The sequence below is a fragment of the Girardinichthys multiradiatus genome, chromosome 13 (genome assembly GCF_021462225.1).
Source record: "Girardinichthys multiradiatus isolate DD_20200921_A chromosome 13, DD_fGirMul_XY1, whole genome shotgun sequence".
Classification (NCBI taxonomy): domain Eukaryota; kingdom Metazoa; phylum Chordata; class Actinopteri; order Cyprinodontiformes; family Goodeidae; genus Girardinichthys; species Girardinichthys multiradiatus.
The window spans coordinates 19,205,991-19,221,349 of NC_061806.1; the positions used below are offsets into that span (position 1 = coordinate 19,205,991).

The following is a 15,359-nucleotide window of genomic DNA, read 5'->3' on the forward strand; positions in this document are numbered from 1 at the left end:
TACTCAGTTTAGTCTGCAGTGGTCTAATATAGAATAAAAGAAGACGACGCTTCCCTCTATGTTTTATTTTCATACAATAGTTGTAGTTCAGGAAATTGTAATAATGTTTTGCTTTTTATCGTCTGACTTAATCTGACATCCGTAAATAAGAGATAAACCTGCTGGTTTCATTTAAGAAATTTCAGTTTAATACAACAGTCTAGTTATTTAGTTAAAAGGTTTAGATTTTCTTCTAGCAATTTATTAAGTCAATAAACAATGAGATAATTATTTTCACTATTATTATAGTAATAGATTTCGGTGTTATTTAATTGCTGATGTTATCTGCGCATCACTTTGGATTCGATCGGCATGGCAGAACAAAAACGTTTTCTTTCAATAAAAGCGATGTGTTCATCATTCCACTTCAGATGGATGTAAATCATATGTCTGTATGCTTATGGATGAAAGGTTTTGGTTGCATGACTGAGCAGAACGCCCTCCTCCTGACTTCTGTACAGACATTTAAGCTTCAGTTCTGTTCAGTTCTACGGACGCCCTTTTGACACCGTTTCCAAACCTCCTTGTGACAGCAGAGGACTTCAACAAAATTATAATCACATGTTAGATGGTGAGGAAGAACGAACACGCACAGCACCGGGTATCATGCCTCTTCCTTCTGCTTTTTTTTTTTTTTTTTTTTGCGGGCGCATCTGGGGGTGCGTGAGAGATCATCAAACGGCTCCACGCGATAAAAAAAAAAAAGTTAGGAATAATTCAGTCATGTAGGGGCCTGTCAGGCGTGTTTTGTTTTAGTGTTATCAGATGTCTACTTTAACGAAAAGATTATGTTTTCTGTTATATTGGATTTTATCATGTCATTTTAAAACTTCACACTGATTAAATTTGTTCCACACATTCTATGTATATATATTCTGTAATATTTGTATCGAAAAAGAAATCTTAAAAAAGGCAAATGCATTTACGCAAAAGGCAGGCGTTTATTATTTAGCAAAGGGGTGTATTAAATCCACAGAAAATAGCCCAGACTAGAAAATTGTACTTAATAATAAACCTAAAATGAAGTAATCAGTAAATAATCACAATAGCGTCCACTGTCTTTTAAATATTTTTTTAAACGGATTTATCTAATAGTTTATATTGTTTGTCGAAGAGGAAAACGAGCATGCGCACCGCCTCATGGTGAGTCTTAATGAGTAATGCGATGCTCCTTATTAGGAGGTATCACATGTTAGTGCGCTCAGAGGACACCGTTAAATTAGAGGACATCCCTGCAGACAGGAGGGGAGAAGGTGCTGTGCGAGGAGAGGGAACCACAAGCTGGATCGGTCCGGTCAGAAACAGTTTTCGCAGGTTGTAAAACTGAGTTATTGTTTTTTTTAAGATTAGAAAATTTGCTTCCCCTGTTCTGGACTGGTGGTCATGGGCATCCTGCAGAATTTGTCTCTCTTGGCTTATTGCGCCTGCTGTGTTTACCAAGCTGATGGGCGAAAAAGTAAGTTTGAACCTGTTTTAGTGAAAACGAAATTGTTTGAACAAACAGAAATTTGCCTGCTTTAAATGTTATCTTTTAACTATTATAACTTAGAAGCTTAATGATCCATCCCACAGTTTCCATAATAGCTGTCTTATGTTCAGCTCTCTGCAGTCAGTCCCATGAAACTAATTAAGGCGCATGCTCAAGCTTCAAATCACAGATCAAATGTCATCCCTCAAATAATGTAATATCTCCAAGAACACTATTCATTTTTTACTAAATCGCCAACGAATTACTTAACTTTCATACATAATAACGGGTTAATAAATTCCAAAGGCGTGTTCAATTGAGCATACAAAATAAATGACATTAATATACAATTCTCTTGGTTTGATTGCAGTGGGGTAGCTTGTCCGCACCCATGTCTGCCTGCTGATACTCGAGTGATTTTCTCCTCAAATCACATTAGATCGATGGAATTTGTTGTTTTTGTCTGCCCTCCGTCCAGATTTGTCATTTAAAATGTGTCACCAAGGCTAAATTTAGATGATTTAGGTAACAATTCTGGACCGGATCATTCTGATAAGAAAGAAATAAAACCCAAACCAAAACGCATGTAGAGGTTTGGTCGGAAACGAATCATTTTATCACGATAACTTTTTACTCACATTTTGTCTATAATTTGTATTTTAAACAACCAAAGTGGATTTTTACTCATTAGGTACTTATCTTCATGTCAATTTATTCGGAGTATCTAAGAATTTGAAAAGAAGAATTTGGCTTTTGGTTTGCTTTTTTTTTTTTTTTTTAGAGAGGTTCACCGTTTTTATTTTCAAAACGAGAGTCATGTTTTTACTTTGAACTTTCTGTCGCATTTACATGTCACATAAAAACCACAAGTTTCAATGTTTTTTATTAGGATTTTATTTGATAGATCAACCCGAGGTGGAGTAAGTGTAAAGTAGAAGTAATTTTCACATAAAAAAAAAAAAAGAAAAGTGTATCAAACGTTTGTTGTTAGTCTCAATTTCTCGGATCCACCGTAAAATAATCCTCTAACCACTGTCTTTAGAAAACACACGATTAGTAAATAGAGTCCACCTATGTGTAGTTCAATCTCAGTATGAATCAGGTGTTCCATGAAGGCCTCAGAAGTGTTAGAGAACAAACAGCATCAAGAAGACTAAGGAACACAGCAGACAGGTCAGGGGTCAAAGCTGCGGAAAGGTTTGAAGCAGGATTAAGTTTAAAAAAATATCCCATCTTAAAAAGCATCATTGAAGCTAAACTGAATGGCAGGGATATCATCAATCAGAGAAGCAGCCAAGAGGTCCATGGTAACTCTGGAAGAGATGCAGAGATGCACGGCTCAGCCGGGAGAATATAAGTTGTGTACTCCACGAATTCTGTGGCAAGAAGAAAGCCACGGTAACAAAATAAAAGAGCCATCAGAAGTTCAGAGTTCCCAGTTTGCCACAAGCAGTGAGGTCACACAATACAAGAGGAAGAAAGTGCTTCGTCAGATGAGACAAATTTGAACTTTTGAACATAGTGAAAACAAACACTGTGCACAAAAACACTAAATTCCTACTATGAAACATGGTGGTGGCAGCATCACGCAAGGTCAGAGTTGATCAAATCCAGCTCAGAATCTGTGACAAGACTTAAAAAATGCTGCTCACAGAGGCTGTCTGTCTAATCTGGCTGTGTTTGAGATATTTATTAAAACACGTGGATTGGGCAAACAATTTCAGTTTGTACATTTGCAAAGCTGATAGAAATATACCTCAGGCTGTAACAGCAGTGGAAGATTGCGCTTCAAAGTATTGACTAAGAAGGGCAAAATACAAATACACATCAAACTTTTCACATTTTATTTGTAAAAAAAGATTTTCTTTTAATTATGTGCTGTTTTGAGTAGGTCTATGACACAAAATCACTATAACACTATAATCACTATAACATAAATCATCATAAAATCACTGTGTAAAAACCTTGCTTGAATTTCTTGCTTTTTCAGACCACTCTTTTTGTGTTTGTCTTCCCTTCTAGCATATCGTGATGTTTTCCCCCACAAGCATTCATTAGCTGGCAAGTTTCCGTTTCCAGTCCCGACAGTCCCTGGATGGGAGCCTGACACCAATCCATGGAATGATTACCTTTACCCACCATTAAACTCAAAGTCAAGAGAGCTCATGCATCACAGGGGTGAATTAGTTTTGTGTTACTGTTTTTAACTTCAAAATGTCTGCTGATTATTTTTCGGTCGTTAACCAGTAATGTGCACCTCACTGCAGGTAAACCAAAGGTCCGCCTGACCAGCGACAGCCCGGCACTCAATGGCTCATGTATAACATTTACTGCCAAGTTGGAGTATCCTCCGTGCCAGAAGGAAGACGCCAACGGGGACCTTGTCTGGGATGAGCACTGCGAGGATGGTATGGAGCTGGAGGCCTCAGGTGCTGCCAGGAAGCCAGGCCAGGGCATAAATGGCACATCACACCTGCATGACACAGAAAAACTATCAGTCTGGAAAATTACAAAAGCTATGATACCTGTTTTTTTAACCACTCAGGCATAGTGGAGAAAAAAATAGAAAAACAATGTACAGCTTGATGAAGACTGGATGTAAAACATTCAGCAGTTTTTAATATGTGGATCGTTGAAGGAAATAATTTCAAGTTAACCTGCTAAATTTAGCACAAAAAAAGCAGAGTTTCCCATGGCTAAAAGTCAGTACAGAGTTGATCTTTATCTGAAGATTTCCATCTACATCCTAGAGTCAGTGTCTGGCAGCTTTATTGGCCCTAGTGTACCATTTGTGACTCCACCGCATTGATTGCCAACAAACAAAACCAAAAAGACAATTTGAGGCACATGTTCTGTTTTGGCTGTTTATTTCTGTCAGAGACAACCCATTAAATCCACTGGACCAACAGGTAAAAAAATACATAAATAGGGGTTTGCATCCAAATAAAATGAAAGATCCATTGAAATAAATGTTTGCTTATTTAAGACTGAATTTGCTGAACACAGTTTTAACCTTTTATATAATCCTTCCATTAGTTGCCACATTTTCACATTTAAAATCACTGAATAATAAAGGTCCCTGAATCTAATTTACCTGTGAACATAATAATAATGTTAACTAATGTAGGTCGGTCCTTATTTTTTTAACAAGACATCCACTGCTTTGTCTTTTACAGCCAACGGACAGCTTCGTTCAGGCTATGTGTATAACTGGATTTCTTGGTTGGATGATTATGGTTTTGGGAAGTGCACAGACACAACAAAATGTAATGTGTTCCCTGATGGGAAGCCATTCCCGCAGAGCAATGACTGGAGGCGCAAGAGCTACGTCTATGTTTGGCACACAATGGGCAAGCATGATAAGTCTGCAGACCAGCAACCACAACAACCAACAGACCAAAATCTGAGACTCCTTCTTTTTAATCTCTGCTTTCTATTCTAGGCCAGTACTATGAAACATGCGATGGCTCATCCTCCAGTGTGACCATCAACACCACTAATATCCCACTGGGGGCAGAAGTCATGGAGGTAATGGTCTACAGGAAGCGTGAGCGCAGGAAGTACAGCCCCCTCACCAATGATAACACCGTCTTCTTAGTCACAGGTGGAGACATATTTACAAGCTCAACTATCAGACAGAACACAATCAAAAAGTTTTAAAAAATAACAGCTGCTCCCCACATGCCCTCAGATAAGATCCCACTGGCAGTTGAAATCTCCCAGAGGTCTGCAGTCAACAAGACTGCCGGTGTTTTCATCCGTGGAGAGGAGATTGTGTTCAAGGTGCAACTCCATGACCCCAGCGGCTACCTAAAGACAGCTGCTTCAGTGGACTACATCTGGGACTTTAGAGACGGCAACCAGCTCGTAACACACCGCGAGGTGACCACACACACCTACAGCACACTGGGGACGATGAATGTGAAGCTGGTGGTGGAGGCTGCATTTCCTGAGGAGTGTCCACCCACTTCTGCCACTCCGACTCCAAGGCGCCCCACATTGCCACCTCTCACAGGTACTCAACTGAGACAGCTAGGCACGAAAAAGCACGTGTAGAAGGATCCTGGTTCAATGGTACAATGTTTTTTACTGTTTTCTACTTGAACAACCAAACTGTTTGAGGTCCATGAAGCAACTGCAGTATGTCTGGTGTTAAAAATTGAGTGTAGCGATCTGAAACATATCAGTGTGACACAAAAGCAAAAACAGGAAAAATCTGTACGCTGGTCAATATTTTTTTTACAGCACTGTAGTTGGTTGGCTTGGCAGAATGTAAAGAAATCCCACGGTTTCCGTAGAAATGCCTGAATAATGAGCAAGGAGGTTGTTAGAGATTTTTTAAATATCTTTCTTACAATATTGTGGGTTTACATACATTTCCTTTATGTTTTTCTGATTTGCCTTTAAATTCAATGCCTTGGGTTCAAGATTTTAGGTATCCTTCCATAAGCTTCTCACAATTGTTACAATTGTGGCCCTCTCCTACTGATAGAGTTGTGTAACTGAGTCATGTTTGTAGACCACGCTATACCTTGTTCACACACACCTTTTCAGCTCTGTCTGCTAATTTTCTATTAGGGTTTAGGGTCATTATTCATTTGGAAAACAGTTGTTCAAAGCATTAACTTCCATGCTGATGTCTTGAGATGTTGCTTCAATATTTCCACATAATGTTCTTTTTTCATGATGCCATCTATTTGAAGTGCATCAGTCCCTCTTGCAGCAAAACAGCCACACAACATGATGCTGCCATCATCGTACTCCACAGACGGGATGATGTTCTGAGGCTTTCAAGTTTCTCCATTTTCCTCCAAATACACAGGCTATCACTGTCAAATGCTTCAATTTTAGTTTCATCAGGAAAAAGGAGGTCTTTGATATGGAGTGCATTTGCAAACTGTAATTTTGTTTTTTATGTTGCTTTTGGAGTAATGGCTTCTTCCTCACTGCCCATGTCGTCACAGGATTCACTGCAGATAACATATTCTTACTATCTTCAACCAACATCTTCACTAGGTCTTTTACTTTGGTGCTGGTGTCTGTTTGCAAATGTCGCACCAAGCATGTCCATCTCTGTGACACAGAACCGGTCTCTTTTCTGACTGGTATGATGGTTGGACATTCATACACTGCTTAAACTCAATTGTGTCAACAGATGAACGTGGCATCTTCAGGCGTCTGGAAATTGTAATCAGGAATGAACCAAACGTCTCCATAATTCTCTTCCTAACATCTTGGCTGATATTTGTATTGTTTTATTGTTGCCTTAGAATAAATCTACAGTTGTGCCCCCGTTTAACTCAAATGTTGTGAAATAAATGATCTCTTTTATTATTCTAGAATCTCTCAAATAGAAATCATTTTTCTAATTGTGACTGAGCTAAAACATTAGTTCAATTTGATGTCAGTAAGAAAAAATAAAAATGTTATGTTTTTTCTTACACAGTGTATGTTAATATTTGGTTTAAACTTCAGTCCTTAAACTCAAAAGTCAAAGTTTTTTGCATGGTCCTAATGCATCCACAATGAAGCCAACCTTTCTGATTTGGACTGGTTGATTCTCCACCCATTCCTTTCTTCATCACTACCATCTTTCTGGTGGCTCTGACCGATAAGTGTGAAATGAAGGGTTTAATATGTGTTAAGAGTTTTGCCTGCACACCATTAAATCGCCTCTGATGGAACACAATATCCTAAAATATAATGTAATCAAGTATTAAGACAGCTATGATTCTGAAAGTTTTACATCTGGGTCTTCTCTGTCAGTGGCTCCCACAACTCTTCCAGCGACCCACATTGTCACAACCAAGAGCAAGACAACACTGGGTGAGTTTCCTTGTAGGTTTGGGATCCATTTTTCTCTTTCTCTTCTGAAAAGAAGAGTTTAAATGCTTTTATTTGTCCCTCTTCTCTTTTTCAGTGCCACCCAAGACCAGCCAGCCTGTTAATTCATCCACTTCCTCTACTGTGACGACTGGCTTTTCCACAACAGAGCCTCTTCCTTCTACTGGTGCCACCAAAACCAACCCCACCACCCTGCCTTGGCTCCGAAGCAGGGGTCTTAACAGCAACGAGTGTTTCCGTTATGCCTACGGGACCTTTTCAGGCAACATCACCATAGTTGGTAGGTGGAAATGTTCTCTCCTTTCCAGACTGATACATGTCAACCAAACCGAGCAACTTAGGAGAATATCTGAAAGGTTTCAAGCACTAAAAGTAGCACTGCCTTCATTGACTGAAATAAACGTTGAACATGGATTAAAGGTTTCATTTCTTTCCAATTCTTAATCTGAAGATGTTGCCATTATCTTTTCATAATTGCATTAGCTCCATTAATTAGAGCCATAAAACCACCCAACGTCTTGTAATTTCATGTTCTACGCAGAGCCAAAGCACCCACTAAGGAACCGGCTAGACAGTCGCATTGTGGGCGTGTCGGCTGCCAGGATGACCAACACTGATGTCAACTTCCACGTGAAATGTCTGGGCAGGTCTGCATTTAGTTTTCAATTATTTTACATAAAATATAAAAACTTTATTTTTCATTATATGTTTGTCTCCATATTGGCATCTGGAATTATCATTTCATTCGCAATATTAGGATGTGGTTGAACTCTATATTTGATGTTAAGTTATCTTTTAGATTAATACTGAACAATTGTCAAACATAAGAATGTCATTAGACATAAGGTACTTTAAATGTGTTGAGTTGTGACAGAGCCTAAATCATCAGTTTTATTTATTTGTAAAATTGTGGTCTGCTGTTGTAAAAAGCAACATGTGAGACAATTCTGTGAGAAAAAAGGACCAACTAACCTTAACCTTGCTCCCTGTCAGCATCCCCACTTCAACCTGCACCATTGTGTCAGACCCCAGCTGCACTCAGGTGCACAACATCATGTGCGATGATGTGCCGCCGTCGTCAGAGTGTGTGGTGCATCTGCAGCGAAGGTTTCTGGAACCCGGCACCTACTGCGTGAACATCACCCTGGAGAACTCCAGCAGCATGGCACTTGCCAGCACCACGATCACCATCAGCAAGTCCTGGGATGCACCCGGTTGGTTAGAGAAGTGTTCTAGAACAATAATGCCCTATTCAAGTATTTAATTAATTATTAATCAATATAGGAAAATGAAAAGTGTCTCTGTTGCTTTGTTTGTGCATCCCAGTGCCTAAAACTCCAAGCACTGCCCTGGTGGTTCTTACTTCAAGCGCCGTGCTGGTGGCAGTCTTTGCAATTATTGCCTACGTGATCTACCGGTGAGTGTGTCACAATTACACAATTATTCTTGTAGTACATCCTGTAAATTAATGATAACACAACAACAGGCAATGAAAATTTTCAGCAAAGAGTGTAGGGTCCTGGATCTCAAACTGTGGTGCAAATACCACTGGTGGTATTTAGGCTCCCCTTGGTGGTTCTTAGAAGAGATCTTGGTATCCAAATTACCTGTGAAGCTGAGCTAAATAAAATAAAAAAATCAACAGCTAAAATAAAAATCCTTGATGCAGTTTAATTGAACCCAATTTAACTTTTTTTCTATCCATGATCAGAAATCAGTGGGATTTGCTCATTTACCAGTCCAACCATAGTCACACAGGCTAATACCAATGTATTTCCCTGATTTTGTTAATATGTAAACAATGTGGCAACATATTTACTAAGAGTCTGTTTAAAAGTGCAAACAATATCAAGTTTTGCAAGTCAGCCATTTTGGATTTTGATAGCATAACTGGCAACAATCCTCCAGCCTTCTGATTCAGACTTAAGAGGACTTTTCTCTTATTTTTAAAAAGTAAAAAAATGCACATATAAAGTTGAGTAAAGATTGAACACTAATTTAAATGTACTTTTCAACCATTTTTATATTGCTGATGTATAAGTTGCTATTTTCTGTCTTTAAACTAAGAAAACTGCATGGTTGTGCAGGTGTTAGCATTATTGCCTTGCAGCAACGCGGTCCTGGGTTTTAATCCCTTTTCAGCAGGGAACTGGTGTTTTCTTCCTGTGGATGCACCTGTTATTTCCAGGTATTCTGGTTCCCTCCTAGAGTGCTAAAGCATGCATGCAGGGATGATTGGGGCCAGTTTGAAATGCCCTCAAGTGTGAGAGTTTGTCTCCTCCAAGTCTTTGTGATAGACTGGTGTCCTGTGGAGTCAGCCTTTTACCAATCAGATGAGAAAATTGGCAGTAGCAACCCTGCATGGATTAAGCAGGTACAGAAGATGAATGGGTGTTTTATGACATGGCACTCCTATAAAATTTAATTGTTGTAAAACATTTTTAAAATGTCTAGCATTATGGTGGTACTTGCAAACCTTGATGTTTACAGCCCCACGTAATCACTGGTAAGAGATGTCTTCTTATGCAAAACAAAGGCAAAGAATCACGACCCTGTCAAGGTTTTTTTAATTCTTAATTTTTTTTAGGCGTCACAAGGTATACCGGCCCATCCGAAGGTCAGTGGTCGAGGACGCCTGTGCCCGTTCTGGTGCTGCAGGTCACATGGTTCGCCTGAGGGAGGTGCTCTCCCGCTCCAGCGAGGAGAGCCGCCACCTGCTGACTGAAAGACACTCTTTGTAGTGTTTTGGGTATTGCATTGAATAAGCTTTCCTCTTGTACTTTAAAATAAAAAAGACAGATTATCACTTGTGAACTGAAGTGAAGCCAATTGATATTAACAGCACGTTGTGTCCTAATTTAGATTGTCTAGTGTGTTGTCTTCAGCCAAACCTAATGCTATTCAGATGAAAGGATATACTAAAGAGGTTGTTTAACTTAGTGCGGGCTTGGATTCCATTTGCCGTAGAGAGGTTTCAATCAGTCATATTGGTACCTTTGATTAAAAGGAATATATGGAATTTTAACATTGATTTACACCTTTTTCCTCAAATTAATAAAACCTTCACGTTTTTTAAATTACTCTTAACCATTTAAACATTAAAATGCAAGTCCCAAATAATTTAAAAGCATAATGTCTTAAAGTTGTCTAACCACTCATCTCCTTAATGTCTGCTTCATACCTTTTTTTCAAATGTAATTAATTCATGGGTTCTTATGACCAATAAAGATTGTTTAGTGCTCTCCTAAATGGAGTAGATGAAAAATCATGTTCAATGTTTGCTGAGAGTACATGGAAGGATGACAGGAGAGACATCTGGCCTCCTGACAGTACACTGCATGTTTTAATGTGACAACAGGTTTTTTTGTATCCTTTATGATGTGCAAATCACAGAAAAATGCAGGCAAAAGAGCCGATTTGAGTATGAAATATCGGCACCGAGTATGTATGCAGCACAGATCAAGAAATAACACTGAAGTTCATATTCAGCAGTTACGGGGTTAAAGATCAGTTTTTGTTTTTACAAATCGCTTAAGTTGCTTTAGAAAATGGCAAAAAAGCAGTAATATCTGGCAACTCAAATATTATCCCATACCATTTTCTTCTATCCAGTAAAAGAAAATGCATCTGTTACTTTCCTGAAGAAACTATGCAGTACTGTATTTTTTGCTAGCAAAGTACACTGAAAATGACAACACAACTGGATAATAAAGTATGCAAGTACTTCAAAATTCTGCGTTTGGGCCAGTGTCTACTCCAGTAAGCCTTGTGTCATGATCAATATTAATGTGGATGGTGAATCTGAACTGGTCTTCAGAACTTTAACCGTAACAAATCTGTTCCTATTCCCATTTGGTTATCCGACTGAATCACCACTTGTAACATAATTGGCTTAAAATATCTATCACAGTATCACAGCAATCTGAATATTTTTTTACTTTACTCTGGTGCTGATTGGAAGGATGTCGATGGTAAAGGACGGACTGCAAATGAAAGGTGTGCTCTTACGAGTCCAATTTTAAGCGTTTGCCTAGCAAACAATTTTGGTGAAATTAGTTCCACAGGAAAGCCTGTTTATTCCCTTGTAAATGATGTCAGAATTATAAGGGAAATGCAAATATGAAAGACTTGCCAAATTTTCAAGACCAATTCCATACAGCTTTTTCTGCCATCTGCACTTTCTTGGTGTCGTTTATTAAACAAGACGTCTTGGCAAATTAATTTAACCTTTCAACCAACAGGGACCTCCATGGGAGAATTGTACAAAGTCACAACATCAAGGTCCCCCCTCCTCCTCAACCTGGTCACACCATCTTGTATCCTACACTTCAGGCAACATTTGCTACAAGTCAGTTGGTCAATCTGGCATGAACAACACACCCAAGTTGATCTAACAACAGGGCTGTGGTAAAGATTGCAGGCAGGCCATTTAATCCCCCCCACTCCCAAATTCTGGAGTAATAGGCACCAGTCGCCAACTGGCAAATATTGAAGTTTTCTCCTGGCATAAGACTTATGACCATGAAACAGCCAAACCAAAGAACAAATGTCCCTTCCTTTGTGCTACGTTTAGAGAAACCAAATGTGCCATTTGGTTATTTAGGAAATAAACTACATCTGAAGTTGGTTTGACCTATTTTCACATTTAAATCTGGCCAATACCTTTAAAATATGTTCCAAGAAACCAGCATTTCTTATTATACAAGATATTTGTTTGGTCACAGAGACCATCTTATGTCTCATGTCAACCTTAAAAAAAATAAAACTTTGATTTTTTTTTTTTATTCCTTTTTTTATTATTCAGAGGCATTTGACAAGTGGAGCTGTGCATTTGTGGGGAGGTGAAGGGGCACAAATATGGTTGCTGAAAGGGGAAGGAGGGAATATCATGCTAAAGTAATCAGTTTTCCATTACGGATTCAGTCCCTCTAATTTGTCCCATACCAAGAAAAAAAAATTATGTTCCACATTACACAGCCAAGAAATGCTAACCAAAAAATGCTGTTAAATCAGCAAGTGAGTAGCATTTGTGAAAGACAAAAGGGACTTGCATTTTCTTGTCTCCAAGTCTTATGAATCTGAAAGATGAAAAAAAAAAAAAAAAAAAAAACAGGTCCTTTTTTGTATCAGACTGAAAGCAAAAAAAAAAAAAAAAAAAACAATCCAAGAACTTCTTACAGAAAAAATAGCAATAGTTTGAATATATGTAAGCCACACCACCAAAAAGAGAAAGCAGAAAGGAATAACCATTGAGGATTTCAATAAAGCCAAAAGAATTATATATAAATATAAACACTGTCAAAAGAAAACATTTCCATTACTTTCCATTATTCTCAATTCTACAAAGTTAATGAATTTAAATTTTCATTTCTTTTCTGGGGAGGTGGACAAAAGGTGTGTGTGAGGGGGTGGGATTCAAACAAATGGAAGAATGCCTCTAATTCAAATATGTGTCTAAAGAGGTAGATCAAAAACAAACTGGATGAGGGGAGAGTGAGTGTCAGGAGGATCATTTTAAGTATCACTTGTGCCCCTCAGTTAAGCATGGTGTCAGGAGGGCGCGCCCAGGTAGAAACAAGTGTTCGGGGTACTGAGGTATTGGTGCGCGCTGGCGCTCAGTGGGGGCGGGGTGAGGCGTTCAGTGCCACAGCAACTCCCTCCCCCACCTCTCACCCCCTTAGCTGAGGTAGACTGCGTTCTACTGTGGAAGCATGGATACACAAGCACTTTTACCACAATTGATATATATTTACATTCGGCATGGAAACAAAGGAAATTAATGGACTACGATTTGGATCGTTGCTTTCCTTCCGAGTCGGGGTTCATTCACAATTATGTGACTTAACTTGTATGAGCGACCCAAAAAAAAAAAAAAAAGAGAAAAAAAAACAAAGACGAATCAAGTTGCAAAACAGGTCAGCTCACTTTCTTAAAGCACAAAACATAAAAATGCATCCATCTGTCCCACTCCCCCTACTCTCACCATGCAGAGGATATAAATGACTTGATGGCCATGTCACTATGGCAGCGTTTGGACCTTACCAGGACAGCATTATCAATACAGCGGCAGATGACCCAGAAATAAAACAGACCAAAAGGGGAAAAAAGAAAAACAAAACAAGATGCTCTGACAACAGCTACAGGGAGGATCCATCGCAGCCCCCATAGGAAGGCAAAGAAAGAACTTGACATTAAAACTACCAACGAAACCCCAAACTAAATGGCATTGCTGCAAACATGTACGGTTGGCATTTTTTGGATGTGATTTGTTCTGTACTTGTTTGTTGTCTTCCAGAAGATGGACCATCGGAAGGGGAGTGGGGGGAAACTGAAGCAATTTTTTTTCTCTATATACTTCTCCGTCAGCCGCCAGCTGAGGGTGGGAGGGTGTTGGGCAACTCTTGCTCCAAGGCTGCTATGTACAAATAAACTATGTACAGGGTCATCTTTGTTCACACATCCACATGTACAATGCTGCCTAAAGCACCAAAGTTGAAGGCAAGGTCAGTTGGCAGCTGACCCAGACATTTTAAATTTTCTTAAAAAAATAAAAGTGTTCAAAGACTATCAGCTTTATAAAGTATACAAAATACCACAAAAGCAAAATAAAAAGAAAGGAACTTTTTTTTTTCTCCATATAATCTTTTTTTCTCTTCTGAGGTACTAGATCCTGAGGTAGTTAAACAAAATGCATATTTAATTGGTTAAGGGCAGCAGCAGCAGTTTGGCACCCTTTTCCCCAGAAGTGTCAGTTGCAGTGCTACCCCCTCCACTAAATATATATATATATTTATTTATATTTATATATTGATCTACTCATATAGGTCTTATCTATAAAATGCATCCAAATTTTTCTTTTTTTTTTAAAAATGCCACTGTCATTCCGACGGCAGGACGCCTGATATACTCCACCCTTTCACAGGGGTCCTGTCCTAAAACTAGAATTTTTTTCCCCTAAATGTGGCCCACCCAGCCAGAACCAAGCCTCCCCCCAAATAAACCTCTGTTGGTCCGACCAGGACCAAGCAATGCCTTTTTTTTTTTTCTTTCCCACGGAAAAACTCGTTAAAAAAAGCTTCAACCAATTTAGAAAAACTAAACAACCTAAACTTCTTTAAGGTACCATACCATAGGGGGTGATAGGAGATAGGGGAGGGGTGGGGTTCCGTATTTCTTTGCGATTTTAGTGTAAAAAGAACAAAATAAAATAACTACACCCAGGGTAGGGGGGGGGGGGGGGGGTCCTCCTCAAGTACATTCTCACAGCTGATGCAGAGAGGTGAGTGGAGTTTTAGAGGTGTAAGGTCCTATCACCCCACTTTAAAGTCATCAAGTTGTTCAGAGAGGGGTGGATGTTTGGTTCTGATGACCCGACCCCTGAGATGTGCGTTAGGATCCACTGTCATTTTCTTTCCCCACTCTGAGCTTATCTGCATCTGTCCACCTTTCGAGTTCCAAGATGGAGCCAGTCACTGTTCTTCCAGATCTGCTGGACCTTTACTTCCTGCGTGGGATTTGAGGTTGGGCTCCTGATGGAGGTTTGGGCTGCTGCTGTTGCCTCCTCACCAGAGCCAGGATCTCCTGAATCTTCCTCTGGGCCAACTAAACCAGACAAAAATGAGTATCATCAAAACACTACATTGCAATTTTAAAATTCATTTGCACATATGGCTCAATCTACAATCCCGCTCCTCATAGGATGTTTAGTTTCATTTGCAGCCGAAAACAGTAAATGTTGAAATTATTGTATTTTTCCAAAGATAACAGGGGGAAAATGTGGAATCACCATGAAATTTGCATTTCTAAAAACAGACAACTGTAAAAGTCAAGTTCTACAAATTAGTCTGCAGTTAATCAGGTCTTGCAGGCCACAATGAGCTGTTATACCTGATTGACAGGAACATGGCCCCAAAAAGAGACCTTTCAGATGCAAGAATGTAAGGAATTGTAAAACTCCTTTAGTACGCTAAATGAACATGGAAGGTGACAAATATTGTCCGTTGTTCCC

General features: G+C 39.2%; 2 protein-coding genes across 7 annotated transcripts in view; one reads left to right on the top strand and one right to left on the bottom strand.

Moving 5' to 3' along the window:
• The first annotated feature begins 1,258 nt into the window (after nt 1–1,258).
• On the top strand, nt 1,259–11,082 carry gpnmb (glycoprotein (transmembrane) nmb). Of its 2 annotated transcripts, none has more exons than XM_047383224.1 (12): nt 1,259–1,495; nt 3,530–3,685; nt 3,775–3,936; nt 4,684–4,857; nt 4,950–5,111; nt 5,199–5,522; nt 7,274–7,333; nt 7,428–7,631; nt 7,893–7,998; nt 8,345–8,565; nt 8,678–8,768; nt 9,939–11,082. In XM_047383224.1, the coding sequence occupies exons 1-12, from the start codon at nt 1,423–1,425 to the stop codon at nt 10,090–10,092; spliced, it is 1,887 nt and encodes a 628-aa protein (XP_047239180.1). In that variant the 5' UTR covers nt 1,259–1,422; the 3' UTR covers nt 10,093–11,082. The 2 variants fall into 2 exon arrangements, with proteins under 2 accessions (XP_047239180.1, XP_047239181.1); XM_047383225.1 differs by having other exon boundaries at nt 3,775–3,915.
• A 1,040-nt stretch (nt 11,083–12,122) lies between these two features.
• Nucleotides 12,123–15,359, bottom strand: part of igf2bp3 (insulin-like growth factor 2 mRNA binding protein 3) — a 28,085-nt gene continuing 24,848 nt past the window's right edge. For all 5 annotated transcript variants that reach the window (XM_047383226.1, XM_047383228.1, XM_047383227.1 and 2 more), the window contains one exon: nt 12,123–14,953. In XM_047383226.1, coding sequence (XP_047239182.1) covers nt 14,849–14,953 — 105 coding nt within the window. In that variant the 3' untranslated portion in view covers nt 12,123–14,848. The remainder of the gene's footprint in view (nt 14,954–15,359) is intronic.

What these genes read in the sequence shown, in the direction of transcription:
- gpnmb (XM_047383224.1), top strand. Translation starts at nt 1,423, where the DNA reads ATGGGCATCCTGCAGAATTTGTCTCTCTTGGCTTATTGCGCCTGCTGT. An exon ending in CACCGTCTTCTTAGTCACAG is followed by an intron (nt 5,112 to 5,198) that starts GTGGAGACATAT and finishes ACATGCCCTCAG; the next exon opens with ATAAGATCCCACTGGCAGTT. An exon ending in CAAGTCCTGGGATGCACCCG is followed by an intron (nt 8,566 to 8,677) that starts GTTGGTTAGAGA and finishes TGTGCATCCCAG; the next exon opens with TGCCTAAAACTCCAAGCACT.